At 45.3% G+C, this 27,846-nt stretch overlaps 1 protein-coding gene across 1 annotated transcript; it reads left to right on the forward strand.

Moving 5' to 3' along the window:
- The first annotated feature begins 5,154 nt into the window (after positions 1–5,154).
- On the forward strand, positions 5,155–19,999 carry ARHGAP40 (Rho GTPase activating protein 40). The gene is made up of 14 exons (XM_021535479.2): positions 5,155–5,341; positions 10,796–11,016; positions 12,018–12,093; positions 12,864–13,015; positions 13,589–13,754; positions 14,077–14,168; positions 14,284–14,361; positions 14,619–14,778; positions 15,509–15,591; positions 16,319–16,525; positions 16,791–16,931; positions 17,806–17,966; positions 18,767–18,822; positions 19,189–19,999. The coding sequence occupies exons 1-14, from the start codon at positions 5,161–5,163 to the stop codon at positions 19,293–19,295; spliced, it is 1,881 nt and encodes a 626-aa protein (XP_021391154.2). The 5' UTR covers positions 5,155–5,160; the 3' UTR covers positions 19,296–19,999.
- Positions 20,000–27,846: the final 7,847 nt, after the last annotated feature.

A 27,846-nucleotide genomic window follows, 5' to 3' on the forward strand; every position in this document is an offset into this window, starting at 1 on the left:
GTTCATTGCCACCGCAGTAATTTGATAATTAGCCTCTCTTTGCTTTTATGGCCTAGTCTGAGGAATCTGAACCGGCCATGTGCTTTCCATTTTCTCCTAAGAGTAAGCCTTAATAGTTCTTTTCTTCAAACTGGGGAGAAGGGAGGAATTGGTGGTGGTGTTCATGTACAAAATCTGGGGTATTTTGAGAGTGACTAAGCCAGACATTGAAGATTTGCAGTACGGCTTTTTTTCTGGCTTAGACCTTTAGTAGAAAAGTTGTGGAATTTTTGTTCATGAGGCATCTCCTGCATAAAATTGCTCTCTGTGGTAGGAATAGAGCTTTGTGTAGTTTTGTGTGTCTGAATGAATTAGTGATCGTGTGTATTTCATGTAAAGTTTTGATGAGTAGGTTGACTTCTTCCATACAGGAAACTGTTTTTATATTTGCATTGATAATTTTGATAGGCTGAGGTTTAAACCTCCAATAAGCAAAATAGCTACAGCTATATCTATGTTTAAAAAAAAGGCATATATGCGAGTTACTACTTCAGGATTTTCTCAGTTTTTCAGATACTCTTGTCTGTTATTCCTGGGTGCCTTTATCCCCCTACATTATTTTAAACAAGAAATCCTAGTATATTGTGAACTGTGATGTGCTGATCTTTAGGTGACTTTTTGCTCTTCAGAATCAACTACACGTTTCATTCTTTAGGTTGAATCTGCTTGCTTAGGGTAAGAACCTGGAAGCAATGTGAGGAGAACCTGCATGGATTTTTTGGTTGATTCTTTCAATTTTTTTGCTTTTGTGCTCATGAGTTGTTTTTGACCTTGAAGTAAATTGAAAGCAGGTAAGACGTGTGTGGTGTGACATTAATGCAGTTTTGTTCTCTAAGGGTCTCTATCTGTCAAAATACTGTAACCAACTGATAGACTAATCTCTGCCTTTTTTTTTTTTTTTTTTTCCTTGCAAGATGCTTGTGTTCCATGCTCACAGTCTGGGTTGTTGTGAATGATGCTGTGACTTGGTGTGCTGCTCCAAAGCTGCTCTTGAGGCTCATTCAGACTTTCTGTCTGTTTCTTTGTTCCATGTGTGCCTTTGTGCTTGCTCCAGACCTTTGGAAATGTCTTTAAAGACTGGGTGCTGCTTGTGTGGCAGGACTGCCTTGTCTGCCTGAATTCTTCTGTTCTTTTTGCCTTTTTCTCATCTTCGTTTTCTGGAAGCAGAAACTTAAAGGAATTCTGTTTTCTTGGCTTGCACTTGTTGCCTCCTGATCTGTTTGAAATGGTTGAGAAGGAACCTTTATATTTATTCATCTGCTAGAGAGGTATTTCAATGAGGGAGGGATGTTGAGCAAGCAGAAAAGAAGCCCAAGCAGCTCCCGGTCCTTTGAGAAGCTCTCTCATGGGAGTGATTCAAGCCTGGAGTGAACATAGCAACAGTGTTTATTGTATTTTGGTATTCAAGAGGGTGAAGAATTACATGAGTGTTTGCAACATATTTGCAGTGTGTTGACAGTATCTAGGAACAGATCAAAAACTCCTCTGGGGCTGCGTTTTGCAGCCCAGGGTCAGTGAGCCCCCAGCACGGAGCCAGGCATGCAGGGCTTCCAGGGATCCTCGTGGAGGGGACAGGGAGAGGGAGCAGCAAGAGAATGAACTGTGCTGTCTGTGCCAGCCTCATGTCTCACAGCTGTGTTATTAATGCTGTGAAGTCAGGCTCAGGCTGAAGGTGCCAGGTGAATCTCGAGCCTTGTTAAAACTTGCTGTGCTCTTAACAAGAGGAGAATTATTGGATTAAGATGCTCAGTCTTTCCACAGAGCCCTTCCTGAATGGCTGTTCTTAACAAGATCTTGCTGCCAGTCTCTTTTTTGTTGGGTTAATTTTTAAAGCTTCATAATCTGATGCTTTTTGCTAGGTTGACAGTGCAATGGAGTGAGCTTGATTATTCCACCTCCTCTTTGCCCAGTTGCACTGAGCCATTAACATTTTAAGCCAACAATCTCTGCTTTCAATCTCAGCTGTTGCTGTGCTTGCACAGCACAGGCTGCCCTCCAGTTGACTCGGGTATGCAATGAGGAAGAACAATCTTTTAGGTGCACTTAATCTAAAATTAGCCTTCCACCTGGGCAGCTGGATTTGCAAAGCACTGTGCACTGAGTTCAAGGAAAAAAAAAAAAAAGGCATTTAGACCAGAAAATAAAAAGTTTTCTAAATATTAAGGCCTGATTTTTATGTTGTGCTGTGAGACAGGAGCAAGAGCTCTAGTTTAACAATAGTAGAGCTGGGCTTTGGGTCCTGCTGCCCCTTTGTAGAGGTGATGTGTGAGATCAGCATCCTGCAGCTCACTGAAACCAAGCTTAAGTGCATCAGTAAACAGGCCAGCTGAGGGGAAAATGTTAGGATGACTTTTGTTAGACACACAAGTAGCTCAGCTGTGGCTTTCCTAGAGTAGGTTTATAACGGGACTGATGGGCTTTTGGTGCAAGCAGTCCCAGAACATCTGTATTTCCAGCTGTGGAAGGAAGCAAAGTAACTGTGGATGGTGTGGAAGCAGAGGGTGGGATGGGGTGCAGCAGTTCCCTGTTGTCTGGCAGAGCTCTGTCCTTGCACCAGAACTCTGTGATATGGACTGAAGGTAGACCAAAACCAGCTGCTGGCAAGGGCATAGCCTGGGCTCTGTGGAATTTGTGACCCTTCTCAGGTGTGCTCCAGGAATATGCCCTAATGCCTCACATAAATAATGCTCCCCTTGGAGTAACATCTCCTGGGCTGAAACTGGCATTCAGAGCCTGGTGTCAGGGTAAGTCATGCAGAAGCTCTAAGTCAAGAGCCACCCTTTGGAAAGAGCTGAAGATTTTATTTATGTTGGCTTAAAATAGTGTTGTTTTTTTCCAGGCAGGTGTGGGGAAGGAATTGTCACAGCTATGTGTGACACAGGCTTGTCACAGTGCACATCTGCTGGGTGCAAGCTGCTGGTCAGGTCTGGGGCAGGTTCTGCTGGAGCTGCAAACCCAAATTCTGTTTTGGTGTTGATCCCTGGAGATTTTTGGGGTGTTATGAGCCAGCTCCAAACCAAGCTGAAAGGTGTATTTTGGAGCTACTTTAATCTGTATAATCTAGATCCCACAGGAGTATAGGGCAGTAACTTAAGGCAAAAAGAGTTGTTTTGGGCCTGTTGAGAGCCTGCAGCAGAGCAATTAGAAGAACCTGTAAGATGGTTCCTGAGTGTTGTGCTGGGAGACTTCTTCAGTGCAAGTTTGTCTTCTAGTGTTCCTCATATGGCCAAAGCCAACTCCCTCAAAATAATCTGAATTCATCCTTCCACTAAGTTGCATGTTGTAAGTGATGAGTTCTGTTGACTGATTCATAATAGAATCCTAGCAAAGTCTTGAACAGTCTTTTTTGATGCTAGCAAGGTGTCTTTGTTTGAATCTAATATTATGAGATGATTGTTAGCAAATGTGAGAAAATTGAGAGGAGTAGTAAAGATAAAGAGGCAAGGTGAGGGATGCAATCTAACTTTTTAACTCTTAATGGGTAAAGATAGAAGTAAAAGTTAAAAAGAGAAAAAAGAAATTGTGTTAGTAGCTACAATGGAACTGAGAGAGTTGGACATGAGCTGTGCAGGTAAAAAATAAATCTTAGATTGACTATTTAAGTGCTCCACCAGGCTATAAATTGGTGTCTTGAGCGTTACTTGGGTATCCAGAAATAGGAAAGCAGATTGCCTCTGTTCCTGCCTGCTGGGTGGCAGAATAGCTCAAGTCAGTATTTCACTTTTGTCTTCCTGTAAAACAATCAAGCAAACCCCTTTAACTCTTGTTCTAAACACTATGGCTGTCTCCAGATGTTCCTGGAATGATGCTTTTGCTGTGGCTCTGACCTCCAGAAGAGCAGAGCTGCCTGTGTGTGTTAGACTGAGGTGTGAGTGTGATGTGCACACAGGTGTGTAAATACAAGTGCAGAATGGCCTACAACATTTCTCTCTTAGTTATTAGATCTTCAAATTAGCTGTTTAAAATTTGAAATGCTCCTCAGCTGAAGCAAGTTAGTGCCAGAACTGCTAATAATTGCTTTCTGGAATGAAAGGGGCTAAAACTTTCCAGATATTTTGCCATCTATAACTTTTGGCTTCTAGAGCTAGGAGGCTAAATATCATTTTGTGGGTGTTTTGTTGTCATGGTTTTCAAGGTGTAAGACTTAGACTTGAATTTTTTTCTTTTTTTTTTAATGAAACTATAAAGGAATTTTGGCCTGTGATTGGTAGTGGTGGCTGCTCATGGGTGTTTCTTGAACCACCCACAGTTAGTGTTCCATCTCTTTAATTTTTGTATTCATCAGTGGAACCATTGAGGTGTTCTCATAAGTATGTTCCACTTACCCCATTTTTTTGTAAGTCTTTGAAAAATAGCAGGGTTTAAATGGCTTGGAACTCTTTGAAGACAATTATAGCTCATTTCAGGAGAGGCACTGTTTTATGAAGTGATGAGAAGCTCAGAGCACAGGGGCTGAAAGCTGAATGAGGCCAGTCTGGGACTTCAGCTGCACATGAATGAATCAGCAGGGTGGTAAGAAAATTCCATATGTTGGGCTTCCCAGGACACCTCGTGTTGTTTCACAGCTGAAAAATCTGGTCTAGGCAGGAAAAGGGGGCCTCAGCCCTGTGAGCTGTTTGTTGTGTGAGCTGAAGTGCAGGGGATGGAGCTGTGCTGGTTTTTGCGTAGGGAGCACAAACCTGCTGGGTTTGGGCTGCTGCAGTGGGAGCTGCCAGGCTCCTCTCAGTGCCAGCTCCTGGAGCACACATGAACTCAGTTTGGGACATCCTGGGTGGCTGTGGATGCTGAGGGTGCCTGTGCAAACTTGCAGGGAGGTCTTGGAACGAGTGTGGGGCTGTAGGTGGTGTGTTGGAGGTCACAGGAGGGACAGCACTGAAAAGACTCTGTTGATCCTGTGTCCTCTCACATGTTTGGACAGCAGTTTTCCCCATTCTCCGGGGGATTTAGTCCCAGCCTTGTCTGTATTGCTAAACACCAAGCAAAGGAAGTTCAGCACTTACCTCTGTTTGGCTCTGCTGCAGTCATTAGTCAGTGGAGGCTGAATACCGTGTGTGATACGTGGAGCTTAATCTCTCTCCCCTTATCTCTTCCTCTCTCAGCACCAGCCATTGCCCTTGGAAAATGAACCAGCTTCCCCTGAAGAGTGCTGTGGCATCCCCGGTGTCAGAGAGCACGAATTCCAGGGTAGAGGCTTTGGACAACTTGTCAATGGACAGTTTTTGGCTGGAAGTGGAGAACATTAAACAGAGCGCCGAAGCCGAGCAGGAGGAATGCAGCCTTGCAGATGTCAAAACACAGGAGGGTAGGTTGCCAAAAATGTTGGGGGTGAGGAGAGGAATGTGAACATCTGAAACTGAAGATTTGCCTATGCACCTGAACGACTCAGAAGCATGTTGGAGTATGGTTAGAATATTATCAGTCAATCAGGGATGGAGATATTATTTTAATTGGGTGGTGGATGATGCCCTGCAGAAGGGGAGGGTTGGCCTGGCCTGGTTTCGGCTTCTGGAGCAAAGCTAACTCCAAAGGTCAGTCCCAGGAACATGTACCAGGTTTTTCAAGCAGCCCCACCAAGGGTGGGGGCTCTCAGTTCCAGTTCAGGTGGTGTATAGTAAACACTCTGTGAGAGCTGGGGCTGTTTTGGAAGCCTTGTTTGTGTGCATGGTTCTGAGATTCATCATAGTGGCTTTTATGGGAGCTGCTTCTGTGGAAGGCAGACTGTTCCCTCTCTAATTCCCTGTTCAAGAAACCACAATAAACACCCAGAAAGCCTTGAGTCTGTCCACACAAGGTTTGTGTGCATATCCTTTTTTTTCTTTCTTTGGAAGAAATGCATATGGGTTGTTTCTAATGCTCTTTCTGGAGCACTGATGCTATCCAGTGCTTTGGAATAATTGGAACCTGGGCCAGTTATTCCAAAACTTTTATGATATGTTTTCCTTCTACAGAATCATAGAATCATATGGGTTGGAAGGGACTGTAAACTTCCTCCAGTGCCACCCCTGCCATGGACACCTTCCACTATCCCAGGTTGCTCCAATCCCTGTCCAGCCTGGCCTTGGGCACTGCCAGGGATCCAGGGGCAGCCACATCTGCTCTGGGCACCTGTGCCAGGGCCTCTCCACTCTCACAGGGAAGAATTTCCTCCAAATACCCAACACAAATTCCCCTCTTTCAGTGTGAACCCATTACTCCTTGTCTAGTCACTACAGTTCCTGATGAGCAGTCCCATGGGAAGTACAACACCCTGGGGTGCTGGAGGGGTGATAAGTGGAGATAAACACCCAGAGATCCCACAGGTGGGGATCACACCTTTCTGGGTCCATTTTGAAGAAATTGAGGTAGTTGTCTGTACATCCCCTGAGCACAGGTTTGCTGCCTGCACAGCTGTTGTGCTGCCTGATACTGAGAATGATCTGTGTCCTGGGGAAATGTTTGTGTGACAGTCCCAGTGTGCTGCTCTGCTTGGGAAGGGCTAGCTGCTCTCATGGGGACATAGAGAGGCTCTGGAGAGCAGGGGGGAATATCATTGTCCCTGTCTGCCATCATTGGCAGGACATAGCACATGTGAAGCTCTCCTGTTCATGTCCCTTTATAAAGGACACAAGTTTGGTTTTTAGAACTGGAAGAGATGCAAAGTGGTTCAGAAAATGAGTGCACCAGGAAGGAGACTGGAAAAGAGACCATCCCATGAGATGAAAGACTGTCTGGGATATCCTAAAGACTGATATGCTGAAGGCACTTTGATTACTGTGTATAAGCAGGGATATGAGGAAAAGTCTTTTAATGCTGTAGATTAATCTAGCAGGCAAGAGCTGAGTGCTTAATTGGCCATTGAAACCAGACAGGCTTGAAATGATGCTCCAAGTAGCAAAGCCTTCCCAGCAGCCTGGGGAAGGAGGTGGGGCAGGTTCAGGTTCCTGATGCCTTCTCTGAAGGAGCTTAGGCAAATAAACACTGTGCTGGGAGCGGGGAAACTTCAGATGGTGTGCAGGGTGCAGGGCTTGGCTTTGACATCTCTCAGCTCCTGCTTAGGGCATGGAGGCTGTGGGGCTCCTCGGAGCCAGAGGCACGGTCACTTTTTGCATAAATCTGGGGAGCTGAGGTTTGGGCAGCTCTTTCTGGAGACAGCACAGCTCAGCCTGGGAGATGGCTGGTGATAACCACGGCACAGGGACAGTGGGAGGCTGTGCAGATAAGGCACTGCAAACATGCTGGCCCAGTGTTGGAATCTGAGCTATTGATGATTCCGAGACTGGAGAAAGTCTCTGTCTTTCAGCCCCCCTGCCAAAGCAGAAGCCATAATTGGTCTGTGCTGGTTTCAAGGTTGTTTATTCTGTTGATCTCTCACATGTTCTGCTGCCCTGCCCAGCTCTGTCCTGCAGGGCAGCGTGTGGGGCTCTGCCCTCAGTGGGATGTTACAAACATTAAATACCAGAAACTCCCTGGGCTGCATTTACAATAACGTGCCAATATCTGTCACCTACGTTGGACAGTGTGTCCCCAGCCTGAACCAACAGAAAAATGCCAACACCACAGTGAAACATGGAGGGCATGAAGAAGGAGAAAAAGGACAAGGCACACCCAATTTCCTCCATCTTGTCCCCTTTGGACCCCTAATCTAGAATCCTAAAATTTTACTTTTGCACCCGTTTCACACTTAATTATTACTGATATCAAACACTCAGAGCTGGTAATTCATCCTGTAAGATTGCAAACTCTTTTCCGTGGGCAGAGATCACAGACAGTGTCTCTGGGGGCTCTGTCCAGGGGGGTTCCTGACCCCTGCCAGGGTCCCAGGGCAGCCAGAGGGAAGCCCTGGATTCCCACACCCCTGCTGGGAACACTCCTGTGCAAGCCCTGGCTGAGGAGGGGTGTCCTGGGGAGCTGCTGTACCTGGTGGCAGTGAGGGGCCAGGGTGTAACTGCAGGTCTGGGGCAGCTGAAAGGTGCTGAGGGAACTTGTGGCCCTGCTAACAGTTGGTGGGAGCAGGAAGCAGCTTTTCCTGACATGCAGCGTGGTGCTGTCCTTGCTGTCACCGTTTGCCCAGCTCTGTCCAGGGCCTGACAGCAGAGTCAGCTGAGGACACAGGCACTCTGCCACTAAAATACCTGTTTGTGACCTTACAGCATGTAACCATGGCTGAGAACTGTCTGCAAAGGGGGATTCTTCATCTTCAAAAATTAGATAGGAAGTTGTGCTTAATGTTTAGTCTGAAAATGTAGGATGTTCTAGCTGTCCTTTAAATATTTGGAGAGTGAATACTTTATTATGAATGCTATTTTTTGACTAGGCTATGTTTCAAGTAAATTTGTGGAACTGGTGTTCTTTACTTTTGCAAAATCATTCCTAATTGTGCCTTCCTGAAATGCTGCTTGCCTGGAACTCACAAAGCAAATCTTAGCAGCTCTCCAGGCTTAAACATGCAGCTCATATTCTGTGGATCTCTCTGCTCTGACCTGTTTCTCTCCAATTTTTCCCTTTTCCCCAGAAATAGCCCATTTTGCTGGTTTCCTTTTGTGTTACTGGCAAATATAACTGGGCCAAAATAGTAAATAGAGGAATTACAATCTGGTGCTTTGGCAGCAGATGGGGCAGCAGGCTCACACGGATGTCCGATGGAGGGGCTGCTGTGTGGGATTGTGTGCAGGATCAGTTTCCTGTTATGACTGGAATTGGCTATTTTCAATATTTGCAAGCAATACACTTCACTTCCTCTAGTTCCCAAAGGCAAAATAAACCAGAGGCTTTTTGTGTGTTGTTCTGCTGTGAAACCATGGATGTAGAACAGGAAGATGTTTGGTGAGGAGCTGTGAGTGGGACCAAAACTGGCTGTGCCCAAGGGATGTTGTTACCACTGAACTTCTGTAAACCAGACAGGGAAAATACCAAAATTTAGGCCCATGGAGGAAAACCAGACAATTTGCTAGAAGATTCACTTCGTGAAATACTTGATTTCAAGTTCAGCTCTATTTATTGTGTTGTGATGATGAAAAAAGTTCTGTTTCATTATGACACAAAAAATCACAAAGACCATGCTCTGAAGGCTGAGTTTTATTTGTGTCACAACATGTGTTTGCAAGCTGCATCAACATGAGGTTTCTCCAGAAAAATAAAATTATTTCATCTCTCAAGGAGCTGCATGGCGGCTTTTTATTTATTTATGCAGCAATAAAAAAAACTTGGCCCGAGCTGCTGTGGTAACTGAGGAGGTGGAAGTTTGCATAGGACAGGGAGAGTGGGAATGAGCTGCTCTGTGCCAGTCAGTTCAGTTGTGATTTCTCTTTTTCCCAGTATAACCTTTGGTAGGGCTGTGCTGGAGCTGCCTGCAGTGAATGAATGTGGTAGATGGAATTGGAAAGATAAAGGCTTTGTGGTGTTTGCTGTGTTAAAGTTGAAGTCACCTGCTAAATTGTTTCTTTCATCTTTGAATTTCAAGTAGCTGCCTTGCTCAGGGCACTTCTCACTTGCACTTCCTTATGAGTGTGTCCCATAAGAAAAAAAGAAAAGCCTTCTGTGTTTGAAGTGCGACTTTATATGTATTGAAGAATGAAGTGGAATTAAGCTTGTTTGAGTAATGCTGCTGTACGGTCTCCGGGCTTCTGACTTTTCCTGAATGATCTTTAATTTTAGTGATATTTTGAATAGGCCCAGGCATAAAATGAATGCACAGAGTAAAAATAACATTTTTGCTTTAGCTGGGTATATGGATACCAATCCACTTAAAAAATTAGAGAGTAGGGATGATGCACACAAATAGTTCAGCAAGTATATTAAGTAAAACACATTTGAACCTACCAGATCAAGATCTGGATATAGTTTTAAAAAAAATTGTTGATACCTAGGTATGCATATAGATTAAAAAAAAAAAAAAAAGTAAAAGAAGCAACCAAGTCATTTGGAAAAATAATAAGTCAAATATGTGGTGTTGTGTGCTGTGGCTTCTCACAGACCTTTTGTCCATTCTCAAAGCTGTTCAAAGATCAGGTGGAATTCAGGGAAGGCCTGCTATTCCTTCTGGGGTGGCTGTGTGCTGCTGACAGAGCTCTCCTTTGCACAGGCAGTCCATGGAAAGGCAGATTTGTCAGGTCCACCTGACCTCACTCCCATATCCTGTCACAGTCCTTGTCTAAATACCACCCAGAGTCACACTTGTGCCCTCTCCTGCCCAGCTCCTCTGCGAGCTGTGCTCCTGGGAGTATCTCTACCCCCACAGTTCTTTCTTCTCCTTTTTCACAGAACCACAGAATAATGAGGTTGGAAGAGACCTCTAAGATCATCAAGTCCAACCTATGCCCTAACACCACAACTAGACCATAGCGCCAAGTGCCAAGTCCAGTCTTTTTTTAAACATATCCAGAGATAGTGATTCCACCACCTCCCTAGGAAGACAATTCCAGTATTTTATTATTCTTTCAGTGAAAAATTTTTTCCTAATATCCAACCTAAGCCTTCCCTGACGTAGCTTGAGACTGTGTCCTCTTGTTCTGCCAGTTGCTGCCCGGTGGAATTCCTCACCTGGAATGAGCAATAAGAACTGTGTGAGCAGCTACACCCGCCCAAAGGGCCGTGTGTCCTCCGGTGTCACCCCATGCCCAGCTGGGCACTTGGGATTAGGGCTGAGATTTTGAGAACAGCCTTCAGAACACGGCTGTGGCTCCCTCCTTCAGAACACAGCCATGTCCCACTGCCACCCCAGCCAGGGAATGGCCCATCCTGCTGCTCTCTGCTCACTCTGCCTTCCCCCGCTTGGCAGAGGGAGAGGCCGAGGCCGAGTGGCTGCAGGACGCGGGGCTGGCCGAGCTCCTCGGGGACCCGGAGGTGGACAAGGACAACCTGGTGCTGCTGTCCACGCTGACCAGGACGCAGGCGGCGGCCGTGCAGCGCCGGCTGGACACCTACTCCCGCTCGCGCCGCAGGAGGAACAAGCACCCCGTGCGCGACGTGCGCGACGTCTTCGCCGTGGGCAGCTCCCAGGTTGGTTGGTTTGTTGGCATCTCCTAAAAGAGCTTCTTGCCTCGTGGGGTAAGACTTGGCTCTCTGGGTCTAGGGCTCCTGGTGTGTCCTGGCTTCCTTTCAGTTCAAGAGATTGAGACTGGAGAAATGCTGGTTGCAGTGTTGAGGAGTGTCCTGGTTTGAAAAGCAAAACCAGTGAGAGGCTCTAAGTCAGAAATACAATTAGGAAAAAGGGAACAAAGAACCAAATACATACAATAGCACAAAAGAAAAACCACTGACAGAGTTAGAGATACAGCCTGACATTTGCTGGCTGTGGTGGTGGTAGCAGATATGGTTCTGTCCCAGCAGTGCTCCTGTAGACTGATGTAGTTTCCCTCTGGAGGTCCAGTGTAGAGAAGGTCTCAGCTGTTCCTCTTGGAAGAGGGGATCTCCTTGCTGTCTGCACAACCCTGCTTACATCCTTGATGGCATCGTTTGGCTCCTCCCTCTGGGTGGAGCATCTCACAATAGAACGCTGTGATCTTATCAGTCCTGTGGCTAAAAGAACAGGTCCTCCTGGAGGGACTGATCTCTGAGTCACGAGATAAGGAAGGAAAGGGATTGCAGCTCGAGGTGGTAATGGAATACACCCCAATATTATAACCCAGGACGAGGAGTTACTGAAAGCCTACAGATAGATGCACAGCCTTCCCAGGCTGGAGGAACATCCTGCTATATAGTGCCTCGTGGAGCACTGGCATCGTTTGGAGCCCTCTTGTGTTGCCTTTGTTCCAGTGAAGTGTTAAATCACTGTTAAACAAAACAAGAGCACTTCCCAAATTCAGTTCAGATAAGCTGACCTTGTAGATGTGGAAATCCTGGAGAACAACTAATGCTGCTTTTTTTAGCAGGGAAGTTGGCTGGTTTATTTGGATTTTTTTTTCCTTGATAAAGAATTCATAACCACCATCTTTTCAGCTGTTTTCCTGTGGTACTGCTCTTTCGGTTGTGGCCAAAACAATTTCTTTCTTATTCTTCAGGACACAGCACCAGAGAAAGAGGAGTCCAGCCCAGACCCACTGTGGCACAATCTACGGACTTCAAACACTCAGAGAAGTAAGGGGGAAGTTTTTAAATGCAGAGTAGCATCTGAAGTAGGGCTGGAACTGAAGGAAAGCCACACATATTTAAATATATACAGGTTCTGAAACATTGACCTTCTTTGTGTTGGGGTGTGGATTTCTTTATGTGATTATTCATGCCTGTGGATTAATAAACTTTTCCAGGCTCCAGTGTTAGAATTGTCACTTAAGCTGATCATTGGAAGTTCTTGATAAAGCAACTGAATGATAAAAATAAAATCAGTCTAGTAAAGATCACACAGTGCAACATTATAAATGCCACCAGCAGTTGTGTAAAGAGATGTTAGCCATAGGTGTGTCCTTTAATTTAAGGCTGTGGTCTTGTCTTCCCAGTGTCTTGGTAATTTTAGCCATAATGTGATTTCACACTGGTCACAGACTCATTAAACTTGGAAAATATCTCTAAAATCACAAGTCCAACCACTAACTCAGCATCAGTGTGTTCACCACTAAACCATGATCCAAGGTGCCACATCTGCACAATTTTTGAACCCTTCCAGGGATGGTAACTCCACCACTTCCCTTGGCAGCCTGTTCCCATGTTCCAATGCCTGAGCACACTTTCAGGAAAGACTCTTACCCTACTGATCACTCTGTGCTATGGGGACATTCTTCTCATGTGTTACTGCAAGGTTTTTAAAAGCAATGGCTCCAAACCTATCTCAAACTGCATTTTTAGCACATTTACTTTCTAAGCTTCACTCTCCTGGCTTGCAGAAATTCAAGACAATTTCTCCTCTGCAGCAGAAGCCCAGGATTATTCCTGCACAGTTCGAAACCCTGGGAAAGAGGAGGTGTTCAACATGGATGTTGCCTACTCAGAGCAAGCAGCTGTCCTGCTCAAGGGATCCTTCCTGTCTGAATCCAGGAAGTTAAAGGATGGAAATGCCCTAACAGTAAGCACTGGAGGAATTTTTCTTGTTAGAATTTATCAGTCTTGGCTTGTCAAGGTGGTACAAGGCAATGGGTCTGTGTCTGGTGGTATTTTGGGCTGTGTTGTGCTGTTATCTTTGCAATATTGGGCAAGGATAGACATTATGTAGAGGAGGATCAAAAGGAATAAGACTTTTATCTGAAACTCCCTCTTTTGACACACATCTTGTTGTTTCCTCTGAAAAGAGGAGAGTAACTAACTGTACTTTCTTACTCATAATTCTAAAGTTTTCTCCTCTCTGCAAATGAGCTGGGCTTCTTCCAAAGTTCAAATACATTGGGGTGGGTATCAGGCTGCCTTTAACTTAAAAAAACTGGCATCTCTAGTATGATTAAAGAGCAATATTGAAAAGGGAAAATATTTATTCAGCTATGGTTGAGTGGGAGTAGTTTTGGGCATATGTCTGGTCTTGAACACGGCAGGAAGAACAGATGCCTGGTTATGATAAAAAAAAATAAGACTACAGCAAAAGTTGTTCACTAGTGGGATTAATAAAGATAACTTGAGCTGAACCTTTTGTGTGTGTTTCCCTTAGAGATTTAAGATCCCGAAGGGCAGACTAGGAGTGACCAGGATTGGAGATCTGTCAGCTCAGGACATGAAGAAGATCCCCACACTGGCCCTCATTGAACTTACAGCTCTCTGTGATATCCTGGGCTTTGAGCTGAAGAGAAACAAAGCAGCAAAACTGAAAACAACAGGTTAGTTGTAATCTTTTTTATGCCTTTTTTCCCCCACTCATCTTCTCATAATACACTCATCACGTGTGTTTCAAATGTTAGAATAGGTGGTCTTTGATAAGAAACCTTGTGACAGGTGTGTTCTCTTTGGATTTCTTCTGGAAGTCAGTGGATCATGACTTCAAGACCTACTAGCACATTTATGTCTGGCTGCAATTGTCCTGTTTAACTCTCTTTCTCCAGTATCTGTGTTTACAAAAATACCATCTTAGTCTGCAATGGGGGATTTATCCCTTACACCTCTATTAGAAATGATACAGACTTGGAAATGTTTTTGTTGTAGAGAAAAGACTCTTTGGAGTTCCACTCAACACCCTGTTGGAAAATGACCAAAAGCTGCTGCCCAACACCAAGGTCCCTCTGCTACTCCAGGCAGTAAGTTCTCGGCTGGTTTCATTCCCACCTCTGTTTCTCAGAGTCAGGAGTCTGTGATAAGGACAGGCTGACTCCTCCTCTGTGCCTGAGAGATTTCTGTTTCCCCCTTTAACAGCTGCTGTCCTGCCTGGAGAAGAGGGGACTTGAGACAGAGGGCATCCTGAGAGTTTCTGGGTCCCAGACCAGAATTAAGGTATGAGCCCTTTAGCATTGTTTGGAAGTGTCAGGGGTGATCAGGAAGCATTTGCTAAAGGAAGTGTTTGAATGACCTTTATTATCTTGTCCCCTTCCCAGCAGAACCAGAGACAGCCATTGCTGGGAAATACTGGGGTGTGTGCTGAGGCTCTCTGCACCGTTTTGCCTCGATGTCTCACCCTCCCAGTGCTCAGCTATACAATTTCTCTTATATTTGCTTATTAAAGCACGTGATAAATTCCATCTTTCTGACAGAGCCTGGAGCAGAAGCTGGAAAGGGACTTCTACAGCGGCCTGTTCCGCTGGGATGATGTCCACCAGAACGACGTGTCGGGGCTGCTGAAGAGATTCATCCGCGAGCTGCCGGCCCCGCTGCTGACAGCAGAGTACCTGCCTGCCTTTGCTGCTGTCCAGAGTGAGTGCTGCTCTCCTGCCTAGCACCAGTCTGGTCTGTGCAAAGCTCCCCTGGCCCTGGGCTGTCCTGTCAGGTGTGTTGGGAGCCCGTGGATGCGATGGGAATGCAGCACAGCTGAGGGCTGCAGTCACTGTGCTTGGCTGAATGTGCATTTCTGCAGCAGCACTGTCCTGGTGTCTTCAGTTATGTGTCACTTGAGCCTGCAAGGCTGCTGCCATTTGTCAGGACAAACTGATCAATAATGACACACAGACTGAGCTGTGGGAGCTGGCCAGGGCACACAGCCTGCAGGTAACGTGCTGCTCTGCAAGCATGTTTCTTTGCTCACTAGTGGGGTAATAGAGATAACTTGCTGAACCTCTGTGTGTTTCCCTTAGAGATTAAGATCCTGAAGGGCAGACTAGGAGTTTGGATGTGTTAATCTGACTGCTTGAGTGCACAAGTTCTTTGTTCAAAAAATGGGGAAATATGGGTTCTTTTGCTGCCCTTCTAGGGCATAAGGGTTTCTGGTTGATTGTGTACTCTAAAGGAAATGAGTCAGTCTTCAAAAACATGGGTAGTTCCCTTCTTAAAGACAGTATGAGTTTGAATTACTTCTGTGAAACAAGGTCTCAAATTCTAGATGGCCAGCCATTCAATAAGTAATTGTCTCATTCCTTGGAGGATTCCTGTGCTCAATAAGAAGGGTCAGAAACCTGAATCCTCTGTCCTGTTGTTACTCTCCTTCTAGATATTCCAGACCTGAAGCAAAGATTGCAAGCTCTGAACCTCCTGATCCTGATTCTGCCAGAGTCCAACAGAAACACTCTGAAGGTATTTGCTTGCTTTTGATTTAGCTGGTAAAACATAGAATCACAGAATTGTTTAGACTGAAAAAAAAATCTTCTTAAAATCAGAGTCCAGCCATTCCCCCAGCACCTCCAAGGCAACGACTAAGCCATATCCCCAGCGACGTGGCTTTTAAATAGACACCACCTCTGCCTTTCTGTGCTTTATAAGAGCTGTGGTGGTTGTTGCTGCCTTTTTTCTTTTCCTCCTCAGTAGTTCTTCTCCCAGATATTAAAGGTAAGGCTCGCTTAGCACCCTGCACACTTCATTTGGAGCACTGGAATATATAATTCAGTCAAACGTGATCTGTCATGGCTCTGGTGGAGGTGTGAGGTTGAAAGAGATAATCCAAAAGGGTTTGTTTTTCCACATCTGGGAATGGCTTCGAGGGGACACTGAAGGAAAGGGAGGATTTATCTTTGTATTCAGAAAATTTACTGCTAGACTTTGTAAATTACCACCTGCCAAGGAGTAAAAATTCATCTGTTTCCCACACAGACTGCTTTTCCTGATTGGATAAACTTCTCTTGGTGTGGTTATTTGCTGCTATCCTAGTATTAGAAATTGTTCACTCCACTTCATGGCTGGAGAGGTGGGATTTGCCGATCTATATCAAGAAAAAGTGCTAATTAATGATCTCTCCAGCAATTTCCATGGTATTTTTTGAGCATTACTAGTAATGGATGGCTTACATCTCTTTCCCTCTTCTCAGGCCCTGCTTGAGTTTCTCAGCAAGGTGGTTGCCAGGGAAAAAAACAACAAAATGAACCTCTGGAACGTTTCCACAGTCATGGCCCCAAACCTCTTCATGCACAAGGGGCTGCCAAACAAGATCCCTGAGGGGAAGGAGAAGCAGCTGGCGGAGGGGGCGGCTGACGTGGTGCGGATGATGATCCATTACCAGGATCTGCTCTGGACAGTGAGTTCCACAGGAATTATGTGGTATGGTGTAGCAGTGTCTTGGTCTTCTTAGAACTGGAATAGGGAAAGGATAGCCTTGGAAATTTCAGAGGAATTATACAGCTGTGAGCAAAATGTCTGGCTGAATTCCAAGGTTACCTGTCCTCAAGGTACACAGGGTTTTTTTTGTCTATTTAAGGAGCTAAAGTGATGATTGGGTTCCTAAATGACATCCTTATCTCTGCTTGATTTAATCCCTGTTTTCACCCTTTTCCCCTGCCCAGGTCTCCTCTTTTCTGGTGGCTCAGGTGAGAAAGCTGAACGAGAGCAACAGCAAAAGGTACCAGTTCTGTGACAAGAGGATTAAAAATCTGCTGCGGAAGATTCACGCTGATAAAGACAAGGTGGAAAAGAACCAGGGAGAGGTGAGTTAGAAAAAACCCAAACCCCTTTGTGCCAGAGTCAAATGTTTTCCTGAGAACTCAGAAAGATGAAAGGGGTGGTACCTTTGAAAAGAGCCAGAGGGACAAAAAAAGCAGAATAATGAGGAACAGTTTCCCAGATACTTTTGGCCAGATTGTGGCAAAAACTGATCTCAACAGCAAAAGCACTAAATACATTTCAGGCTGCAAAACACTTGGTTAAGAGCAAGGATGAGATCTGGAGCAGAAATTTTGGTTTTCCCCACATGAAGAGCAGAGTTCTTAGGGCTCTGAGTGTCTCATGTGTTGGTGCTGGGATAAAGGCAGACTTATTTTCATTTTTTAGAGCATAAATTCAGAAAATTGCCTAATTTTGTTTTTGTTCCATAATGTCTGTTAAGATGGCACATCCCTTGGGGCTTCCTTTCTTTGGAAAGGACCTTTCTGGAATTCAGTAGCCTGCAACCTAACCTCTAAATTCCTTTCCTGGAAATTTAAATTAATTTCAGAGGAGTCTTTCACATTTGCGCAAAACAGTTTGTCAGAATTTCTTCTGACAAATGCTGTTTTGATCCCAGCTTGTGTCAGTGCTGTGTTTGAACAGCAGAGAGCAGCAGCACACGCTGATGGAGAGCACAGGGCTCCTCTCGTGGCCTCAGCACTGAACCATTGATGATTTACTGATGATATTTATAATGCTCACCTTGGTGCTTCCATAAGCTTTCAACCTGTACTGTAAGGAACAAGCCTAAACTCTCTGAACACCTGGCTGGACAGGTTTAATTCATCACATTCTCCATTTTATTTTGAAAATTAATGTTTTGACTTGTAAGAGTCTTTCTTTAAGCACTTTTTTCTTTTTGCCTGCTTTGTTCAGCCTTCCAAGGTTGTGAAGGTCCACGCATCACTCCTCCTGAAGGACTCTCTGGAGGTGCACTTGAACAATGCAACCAGGGTTGCTGATGTCTTGAGGCAGTTTCAGAAGAACCTGTGCCAGAATGGCTGGAATATTGTTAACACTGTCAACCTCCTCAAGTGGTAAATGGCTTTTTCTCTGCTTAAAAAAACTAAATAAAAAAAACACTAAGTGGTCTAGCTGCTGTTTTCTGTCTTGGGGTAGAGGTGAGGTGGAAGCACAGCAAGTCATGAAGAGAGATTTTTCTCTGCTCCTCTGTTCTAAAGTTAGGAAATGGTGCTGGGTGGGGAAGGCAAATTTTATTCTGAGTGATTCCACCCAGGGCTCAGGCTGTCAGGAGGTCAGTGGTGCCCTCTGTGCTGCTGGACACCAAGTGAACTCAAGAATCTTTGCTGAAGGGAAGGGAAAAGGCAGCAACATTGACCCTGACAAGCAAACTCCCTCCATCCCTCTTGCAGAAAACATCACCTGTGGCATTGCCTGGAGTAGTAATTCCAGCGTGCTTATGTTAATGTCAGGATTTCCTAAAATAAACTCTGCAATTCCCTCCTGTGCTCCTGTGGTGAATTGCTGAACTAACCCAAAAAAGGAGCAGAGGAGCTCCTGCCCCCTCTGTCCCAGCTCCTGCAGGCTGAATTTGGCAGGTAAGGTGGCAGTGCCTCTCTGTGTCCCAGGAGGTGTCCAGACAAGGAGGGTGAGGGGAAGCTGGCTGGATATGGGTCAGCTGCTGCCTCACCATCAGCTTGCCTTGTTTTCTTTTCTGCCAGTTTTGGGTGTCCTGCTCTGTGCAAGAGGATCAGCAAGGTCTCTGTCCCATGGCTTCTGATCATTGCTGAACCATCTTCCTGTTGAAGGAATATTACTAAATTACCCAACCTGTTTTTGCAGAGATTTAACCTTCAGTGTGATTTTCTTTCTGCAGTAACAACTCCACAGAGTGCACAAATTTGCTCCTGTATGAAGTGGGAGGCAATATTGGTAAGTACAAATGGTACTTACCATTTGTAAGTAATGGTAAATAAGGACTCTGGTATCCAGTTTTTATGCTTAGCTTCTTTTAGGAGGTATTTAAAAAACTTCTCTGGACAGTTGTGACATTGCTTCACCACCCCAACACTCAAGAATTTCTTCCTAATATCCAATGTACATCTTCCCTCTTTCTTCCCAAAGCCATTGCTTTAGATTTGTGAAAATGCTTCTGAAAGTTGCAATATGGAAACGAATGTGAATGAACAAATCCTAGTTTTTAGGTGGGGGCAAAAGCAAACAAAAAACAAATCTAGCAGCTAAAGGACTAAGGATATTTAAAAATGTGGTTTTTTTCTGAATGTCTTGTTTTAACAGGTGAACATTGCCTGGACCCAGACACTTACCTCTTGGACTTGTACCACATCAACCCTCATGCTGAGTGGATAATTAAGCAAAACCCATCTTATCCTCGGATGTTCTAAGGAAAACACAAGCAAAACAAAGCACTTGGTTGCAGCTTTTGGAAGGTGTGGAAATAGAGACTTTCCTGTTGTAGTGTCAGAGCAGACACTGCTTGTTTCTTGGAAGGAAAAGCACCTTTATTATCTGCTTCCATGGCAGCTGGCAGTGAGAGCAGCACAGCCTCTGTGCTAACAGGGGTGCTGGAAACCAACAGCAATTATTGTGTAGCAGAGTTTGCAGGGGGAATGGCTGTTCCTAAACAAAATATCCCCCAAAACAAACCCTGAAGGCACAGCTGCAGTGGTTGTACAGCAAAGATGGGACAGAAGAAGAGAAAGATTATTTTGAATATGGTGGAAGGCATTTGTGTATCCTGGATTTGCTTTTTTCTTTTGGAGGAGAGACAGTCAAATGCTGCAGTGGTACTAAGGACATCCCTTGGGTAGGGTCCATGGTTGCCTGTGGCATGTCACCAGGAGAGTTTATGATCCTGGGCTTCACTATTAAGCTCCTGTTCTGTTCTTTGAAGAACAAGAAAGGATGTTTCCAAAAAGGCCAGATGGGATGTGACATCAGCACATTGTGAGTTTCATGACTGCAGTTAAATACATATATGCAACGCAAGAAAATAACTTTCCTTGGAAAAAGCTATGGAAAATACAGCAGCCTTTCAGATGTCCAGTGTGACAGAAAGGTGCCTGTCCCATGCTGGTAATGCACACCCAAATTGCCACTGATGAGAGTCAAACTTGCATTTATTTTGATGAACAACCTATATATCAACAGACAACACAGGAAATATCCTGAAGCTAATGTGAGGCTGGTAATCTGACCTGGCCACAGGAACTGAACTTCTTTGTGGAAGATTCTGTGTGAATGTGTTTGTCCAAAATCAACAAACCTCCCCTGAGATGAGAGGGGGCTGGGCTGAGCTGAGCCCTCACTGCTCTGGCTGCACATTTCCATTGCACTCAGCACAGCTGTGGGCTGGACAGGTGAGGGTGGAGCAGAGCACACACCTTGCTGCTGCATCCTCATCCTCATCATCATCCAACCTTGGCTCCAAGAGCACCGTGCCTGTGAGGAGGAGTGCAGAAGTGTTGCTTCCCTTTGTGGTGATGCTGAAATTCCTCATGTGAAGAACCCCACAGCGCAGTGTGAGGGGTGAAACACTCAGCCTGGCAGGAAATATGGACTCTTTTCTCTAAATACTGTTTTTAAATACATTTGGATATTTATTCATGTGGCAGAAGCAGGGCTGCGCTGCAAGTGTATACTCAAAGTATTTCATTTGCCAAATCCCAGCTGCACTAGTGACAATCTCCAGTATTACTTCTTGTGTTAGAGGTGTTTGTTTCCAATGCAATCTGAATTTTTCCTCTTCTCATTTTTTTCCCCAGGATGAAGTGTAGCATTCCTTATTCATTATCTCAAGCTCCTAGATTCTGTTGTAAATGTGCTTCACTCTGTGATTGTTGTCTGTGTGGTTCAATCCTCTTGGTTAAGATCCTTGAGGAACAGGTGAGCCACAGTCCATATTCTTTCCAGCTTCTTGTGACTTCTGTGTGAGTGGTGCAGATACCTTGAAATTATTCATATATTAGAGAGTCTGTCTATTCTTTTTGATTGAGATGATGCAGATGCATTGACTGGCTGGATCACCTTCATAGATGTCTTCTTAAGAACCTGTAATAGAACCTCCCAACCCTCACTCAGGTGTCAACAATTCTTGAGATGCCTCTTTCATAGGGCTTAAAGAGTGCCTGAAAGAGCCTGATTCTTTTCCTTGAGAATGGGTGATTTATGTCTGTGGAAAGATCAAGCTGCTTCAAACTGTGGCTTCAAAAACCAAAGGTACCTATTCAGCATCACTTCAGGAATTCCTTGTGGCAGTGATGGAGCAAAGATGGCAAAGAGGAAATGCCAGAGATGTGATACCCTGAGAAGAACCCAAATCATAAAGGTATCACTGTGAGCTCAAAGTTCCTTTGCAAGCTGAATTGCACTCTGCAAATCACACAATGCTGCATTTTTTCTGCCCCTCATATGCTGGTATATTAAATATTCTGTCCATGTGTATTGAGGGGTCATGACTGCATCACTGCTGCTGTGAACTACAAATGAGTGGGGTTTTTTGAACACCAAACAATGTGAATCAGTGCTGTGAAAAATAAGGTTAATGGGAGACTCTCATGAGACAACTATCAGGTTTAAATATGAAAGGAAATGTAATAAATAAATAAATAAATAAAACAAAACAGCTCTTTCCAGAGTATGGATATGCTTTTAAAATTCTTTTTCCTATCTTTGTATCAAAAAGTAAGTGTAAATTTTTCAGTCAGTGATTTCAGTCATTCCTGAAGGATGGCTTTTAATACCTTTTTTTTACGAGTTTTTAATTCTGTATTTAAATTCCTTTTATTCAGTGAAACAATAAAAATACAGTAAAATCCCTTGGCTCCATTTTCATTAGTGTTTGAGAACAAGTTAAATGGCACCCCATCTGTGAATGCAGCAGGATTTGCCTGGTGCCTGACGAGGGATGAAGAGGATGAGTTTTGTGTTCCTGGAGCAGTTCCCCTTTGGCTGATCCTGTGGGGTTGCTGCAGAAGGATGCTCCAGGAGGAGGAAGAGGAGGTTGTGTTGGGTATAAAAAGCCCAGAGAAAGGTGGATGGGAGCAGAAGGTGAGCACCAAGGATTAGTGACTTCCAAAGGAAGAGGAGCAGTTGTTCAAGATTTCAGCTTGAGGAAATGTGTCCATGTCCCTGGCCCAGCCAAGAATAGCAGGAATCCAGCCTGGATCTTTGGTTCCATCACAACTAATAGTGTTCAGTGGTGATGAGATGTAGCATGAATCACTGTGAAGTGTTTAAAAGCAGTGCAGCAGCCTGTCCAGCAGTGCTGCTGGAGAAGCAGGGCTTGCTCTCCTACCCAGACACAGAAAGAAAGGAGGACGAGGATCCAAGCAGCTTCAAAAATCTTCCTGAGCAATTATCTGAGGAAAACACCAGTTTATCAAACTCATTCCACCCATTCATCTTCAGCAGTATCAAAGTGCTAATCTCTCCCATCCCCGAGGGCTTTTGTGATTGATCATTACACAGTTCTCCCCTGCTCAGAACAGGATTTATTCTGAATGCAACTGTATGTTGTGCTGAGATAAGGGACAGAGCATAAAAGAATCTTGCAAATGCTGGTTAAATGTAGTTGTGGATGAAGTGGAACTTAAATATCAAAATAATAATAATGATTTTTTTAAAAAGTAGCTTGCCTTAGGAAAAAGTATTTGCAAAAAATATAGAGTCTTCACAGGAACAGGCGAAGCTTCAGCTCTTGGAGGGAAATGTCACAAGTAAATGCATTTCCTGGAGCAAAGTAAGTGACAGCAACTATTGTTATAAATAAAATACAACTGCATTTGATTAAATCTATTACTTTACCCCCACACACTCCCCAATGCTGAGAACAGGACACGTGACATCAGTGGTTTTGCATGCTGAGAGGATGGAACCCTAAAGTTCTCTCCAAATCCTGTTTGCACGTGAGGACTGCACATGTCTTCACCTTGTGGGGGGAAATAGAGGCTGAAGTTCAACATTTTAAGTCACTGGAAAGGAAAATGTGCAGCTGCACTGTCTTACCAGCTGGGAAAAGGCCTGAGCAGTCTCTAGTCCCTCCAGCCTCAGGTTTGTATGGGTTTTTGGTTGTTTGTGGTGGCAGACACCCTTTGCCAGAGCAGCTTTGTGCTGGTTGTCCTTCCCCAGGACAGCGAGGTCACCTCCCCTGCCAGAGTCCTTCCCCCAGTGCTGGGACATGGCAGGATCCACTGAGCTCAGGGGGCTGAAGCCTTCCCCTCCACACTGAACTCTGCTCTCTAGCTCTGGCCAGGGGCTGACCTGAAGAATGGGAGAGGAGGAAGGTGTTCCGTTTCGTATTCCTTTTCTCCTTAGTCCTTGAAAGGGAATTGGAAGTGGTGATCTTTTCATCTCTGTGACTGTCTTGGCTGTCCTCACTTTTCTAGCTGGTGAAGTTACAGGGGTAATTACCAGGGAAAAAAGCAGGAAAAGATGAAGAAATCCAACAGAAATGCAGGGTGTGGGTGTACCTCTGTGGATTTTGTGTAATTTTGTTTGTTTTTCAGAGTTTGGAAGAGACACAAAGGCACACAAGTTCTGCTACCCTCTCACTCATCCCAATTTCATCCTCTTGGCAGGCTGTAGTAGAAACCTGCTTCAGAAATTCCCTATCCTGTTCAGGATGAGGATGAGAGGTTGGTTTTCTCTTGCTTTCAGCTTTTGCCAGTGTGTCCTTTCTGTACTGGAAAGGTGAGGTGAGCCTTTAGTGCTGAATGTATTTCTTGTTTGTCCATGTGTGTGAATGGAAGCTCCAAGCTGTGCACAGACTTCTTGTGCCTTGTATAAAACTTAATCTTTTAAGCCTTACTCAGGTTTTAGAACTCCCAAGGAGTGTGGCTACCCAGAGCCCAGTGGTGTCACCTCCCACTCCAGCTTTCTGCATGTGCCCAGTGCAGGAGGAAAGAGCCACCTTTGCCTGCCCTGATGACTCTGGTTAAGCCTTCTCTGGACACAAGCACAGCCACAAAGTGGAATAATTGCCTTTTACTTACAACAAACTGGCAGAGCTGTCTCAGGGTTTCAAGAGAGACAATTAAAGATTTTACATTGTTTTCTTCAAAAGGAGAAATAGACCTGGGGTTCCCTAATAGTCCTCCTGATTCTGCATCTCCCTCACAGAGCCTGTTGTTGTGGGTTGCATTTATTATGAGCCACTTATTATCCCTAATTATTGAGCAGGGGGTAGGGCTCTCGGTAACAGGCAGAGTTGTGACTTGATGAACACTCAGCTGTCTCTATTTAAGACAAAATTACTGTAATTAACAAATCGATCAACCCTACTTTCGCTTTGCCAGCCTGGGACAGAACAAATGGGCTAAATGAGACCTATTTAGCACAAAAGTAGAGAAAGGGGCTTGCAGACCTCAGGATACACAGGCTCAGAGCAATTTTTTTTTGCCACACGCTGCTTTTAATGGTAATGTCACATAATTGTCTCTTGTTAGGCAATTTTGTCTCCAAAAAAGAGGCACCCACACTGCACTTTGCTCAGCTCAGCCCAGCCAGGCAGAGTCAGCGGGTGAGCAGCCAGGTGGGTTGTTTGGTTGAAAACCCCCCTCAATCAATCCTGGGTTGGATTCCCTGGGTGCTGTGCTCATTTCTGACTCTTATCAGGTTGTTTGCAGAATTTATGTCTTCGAGAGAAAGATTGATTCCTTAAGTTATCTTTAGTTGAGCAAATACTACCTTCTCCAACTCCCCACATTGCTTTGGTGTCTGAGGGTATCTGTGCTTTTAGCTCCAGGAATCCTCCCAGCCCACAGGTGTGGGAAACACTCATCCCCAGCTCTTCTTACAGAGCCATGTGCTGTCTGAGAAGCACTTGGTGACAGGAATTTGTCCCTCTTGAAGCTTTTGTGCTGTGTCCGTGCACTCTGGTAAGCTGCCACTGCATGTGCTGTCAGCCATCCTCCCTGCCTGGCCACGCCAGGATTGTGTCACACCCACACAGGCACTGAGGGTGATCCCATTCAGGAGGTGAGATGCTGGAAGACCAAGGAAATGCTCTGTTCTCTGTTTCACTGTGTTCTGCCCTGCTGGGAAATGAGCTGGCAGAGGGTAGATGTGCTACATGAGGAGAAGGGTCTGGAGCACAATATGGGGAGCAGCTGAGGGAGCTGGGGTTGTTCAGCCAGGAGGAGAGGAGGTTCAGGGGGAATCTTATCCCTCTTTACAACTACTGGATAGGATGTAGCCAGGTGGGGGTCGGTCCATTCTCCCAGGTAACAAGTGACAAAATAAGAGGAAATGACCTCAAGTTGTGTCAGGGGAAGTTTAAATTTGAGAATAGGAAAAATTTCTTCACTGAAAGAATGGAACAGGCAGCCCAGAAAGGGGTGGAATCACTATCCCTGGCAGTGCTGTGAGATGTGTGTGGGTAGCAGTACAAAATGGGTCTGTGTCAGCCTCGGCTCTCTCAGGAGGATGAAGCTGCTGCTCCTGCCAGCTGTGGTTGTTGTCGCTGTGCCAACTCACCTAGGTTTGCCTGCACATGCTGTGTGGGACCATCACAGTCACATTTATTTCAACAGATTGTTAAAAAAATAACCTGTAAGTGCTTCAATGAACTGAACTGCTTAACCTGGAGAGCTGTTTTCATTCTGGCCCTCTTTGTATGGGCCAGAGGAAGTTCATCCTCGCTGTGCCCACATCCGCAGGCAGCAGCGAGGTGTGACGAGGGTATTGGGGCAGATGGATAAATGGGAGCATTTTATGGGCTTGATCTGTACCAGCACTTCAGAGGGCCCCACCATTCCTCCTTTGGCTCTCTCCATTTCGGGAGCTGCTGTGCCCTGCCCCAGAACCGTCCACGGCATCTCCATCCCAGTGGCTGCTGTGACTGCCACACAGGAGCAGGGAAAACCCGTGCTGAACCCGTGTCAAAGGCAGAGCCAAGAGCATCTGAAAGCTTCATTAGCCGGGCTTTGTTCTGACGGCGCAGTCAGGCGGGGAAATAATGCCGGCAGTGTTATCAGCCATGTGCAGGAGGAGGTTGCATAGCAACCCCGACTGGGGGGCCGGGCCGCCAGAAGAAATACTCATTTCCTTCAATTTGGAGGCATTTCAAACAGGAGTTCATTGCTGATGGAGGATCCGCTTAGGTTTAACATCTCTTAAAGACGTGGCAGCTGGTGTTGGCCTTGTTTATGGGTGCACACTGACAGGGTAAATGAACCTAAGACAAATCCAGGTTTTGTCAGGGTTTTCATCTGCTGGTTTCCATCCCTTTGTCCTGCTGGATGGGATGAGGATGGGAAATTTCCTTGCTGTCTCCAGGAGCCCTCCTTGGTGGCACACAGGGTGCTGCGGGTGAGGAGGGTGATGATGGCCCCGCTTCCCTCTGGGCTCTGTTAGAGGCTGAAGGGCAGACAGGGCAGGGAGGTGCTGGACCAGGCTGCAGAGGAACCACAAACCCGCCCTGTCTGTGAGGCTGTCGAGGAGCACTGGGTGTAAGGAGAAAGAGATTCATCAATCTGCTCCTGCCTGGACCCTGAGATGCTGAGATTGAGGCAAACGGAGGCTGCCCAGGCCTGCTCTGAAGGGCAGCATGATTATACGGTGCAAGTAAGAAACAAATCCCAGCTCTGAGTGGGATTGCCAAGTGTGTGGGTAGGGCAGGGCATCCCGTGGTCTCCCTGTCCTGCTGCAGCTCTGGCTGTTTCACACAGAAGGGGCTCAGAGAGCTTTTTTAAACTTCAGCTTTGGTGTGTGTTGTGCAGTAAGAGCAGTGGGGTCAAGTCAGTCTGTCCTGGAAGGGAAAATGGGATGCTCAGATGTCATGAGGGTGTCCCTAATGGGTTTATCTAGATTTTGGTAGAGGGATTCACATGCTGCATGTGGCATCTCTCTGGAGGATGTATCTGACTTTCCAAAAACCTGTGTGGATTTGCACTCCCCCTTGTCCACTCCTCACTGGTGCCTAGAACAGATGACTGAGTACTCCAAGTTGGAAAGATTAATAGGGAATTAACAGCTGCAAGATATTTTTTGTGCTTCTGTGGCCCCATTCCACAGTAATGTGGAAATCCCTGTTTTATTCTTTGTTCACCTGTTACTGCCTGAATGGCCAGGGTGAGCAGGTAACAGCAGGTGCTGGTACTGCCATTGGGATCCGTGGTGGAAGAGACATTAAATGAACATTAAATGAGCATTCTCTGTGTGGCCTCACCTGCTGAGAATGTGGAGGCATTTTCTGTCACTGATCAGCTTGTGCACTGAGTGACAGCAAGCCCAAAGAATATTACTTGTACATGGAAAACTCCTTTCTTTGCTCTGTCCTCTGACTTCAGCCTTTCAATATTGAACAATAATACATCTTCCCTTCTTATTAACAATTCAGTTTGAAGACTGATTCAGATTAACTTGGGTTCTCATTGTATTAAGCACTTTAGGAAAAAAAAAGCCATAGGAGCTCAGGATGTTTATGAAAAGCAATTTCCTCAATGCCAGGCAGTTTAATAACTCCACAGCCGTGGCATTCAGGCTCTCATTTATTTTAAACTGTTTTTCCAAACTGTGACGGGTCAATAATAAATAAGGCAGGGTGACAGATTTTGTGTGGAAGGGAGCTAAAAGGAAAAAGGCACATTCAGTCAGGAGCACAGAGAACACTGTGGCTCTTGGGTCTGACAAAGTAAAGACTCATTTTAAGCCAGATTTTTTTATAATCAATATTTCCCCACCAAACTATTGAAAGCAAGGGAAATTTTGGAGCTATATATATGGCAAAAGGGAGAAAATTCTGAACCTCTCTCATCCAAACTGTTTCATTGTAACAGTAAAATTATTCTTCTACATACTGGTCTGGATTTTGCCTTTCATCACGTCCCTGGTGGAAGGAGACACATAGCCCCAGGCAGGCTTTTGCACCTGGGACCTCCAATCTACTCAAGCAATAAATACAAACACCACAGAGTGTTTCAAATTACTTGTTAA

The sequence above is a fragment of the Lonchura striata genome, chromosome 17 (assembly GCF_046129695.1).
Source record: "Lonchura striata isolate bLonStr1 chromosome 17, bLonStr1.mat, whole genome shotgun sequence".
NCBI lineage: Eukaryota > Metazoa > Chordata > Aves > Passeriformes > Estrildidae > Lonchura > Lonchura striata.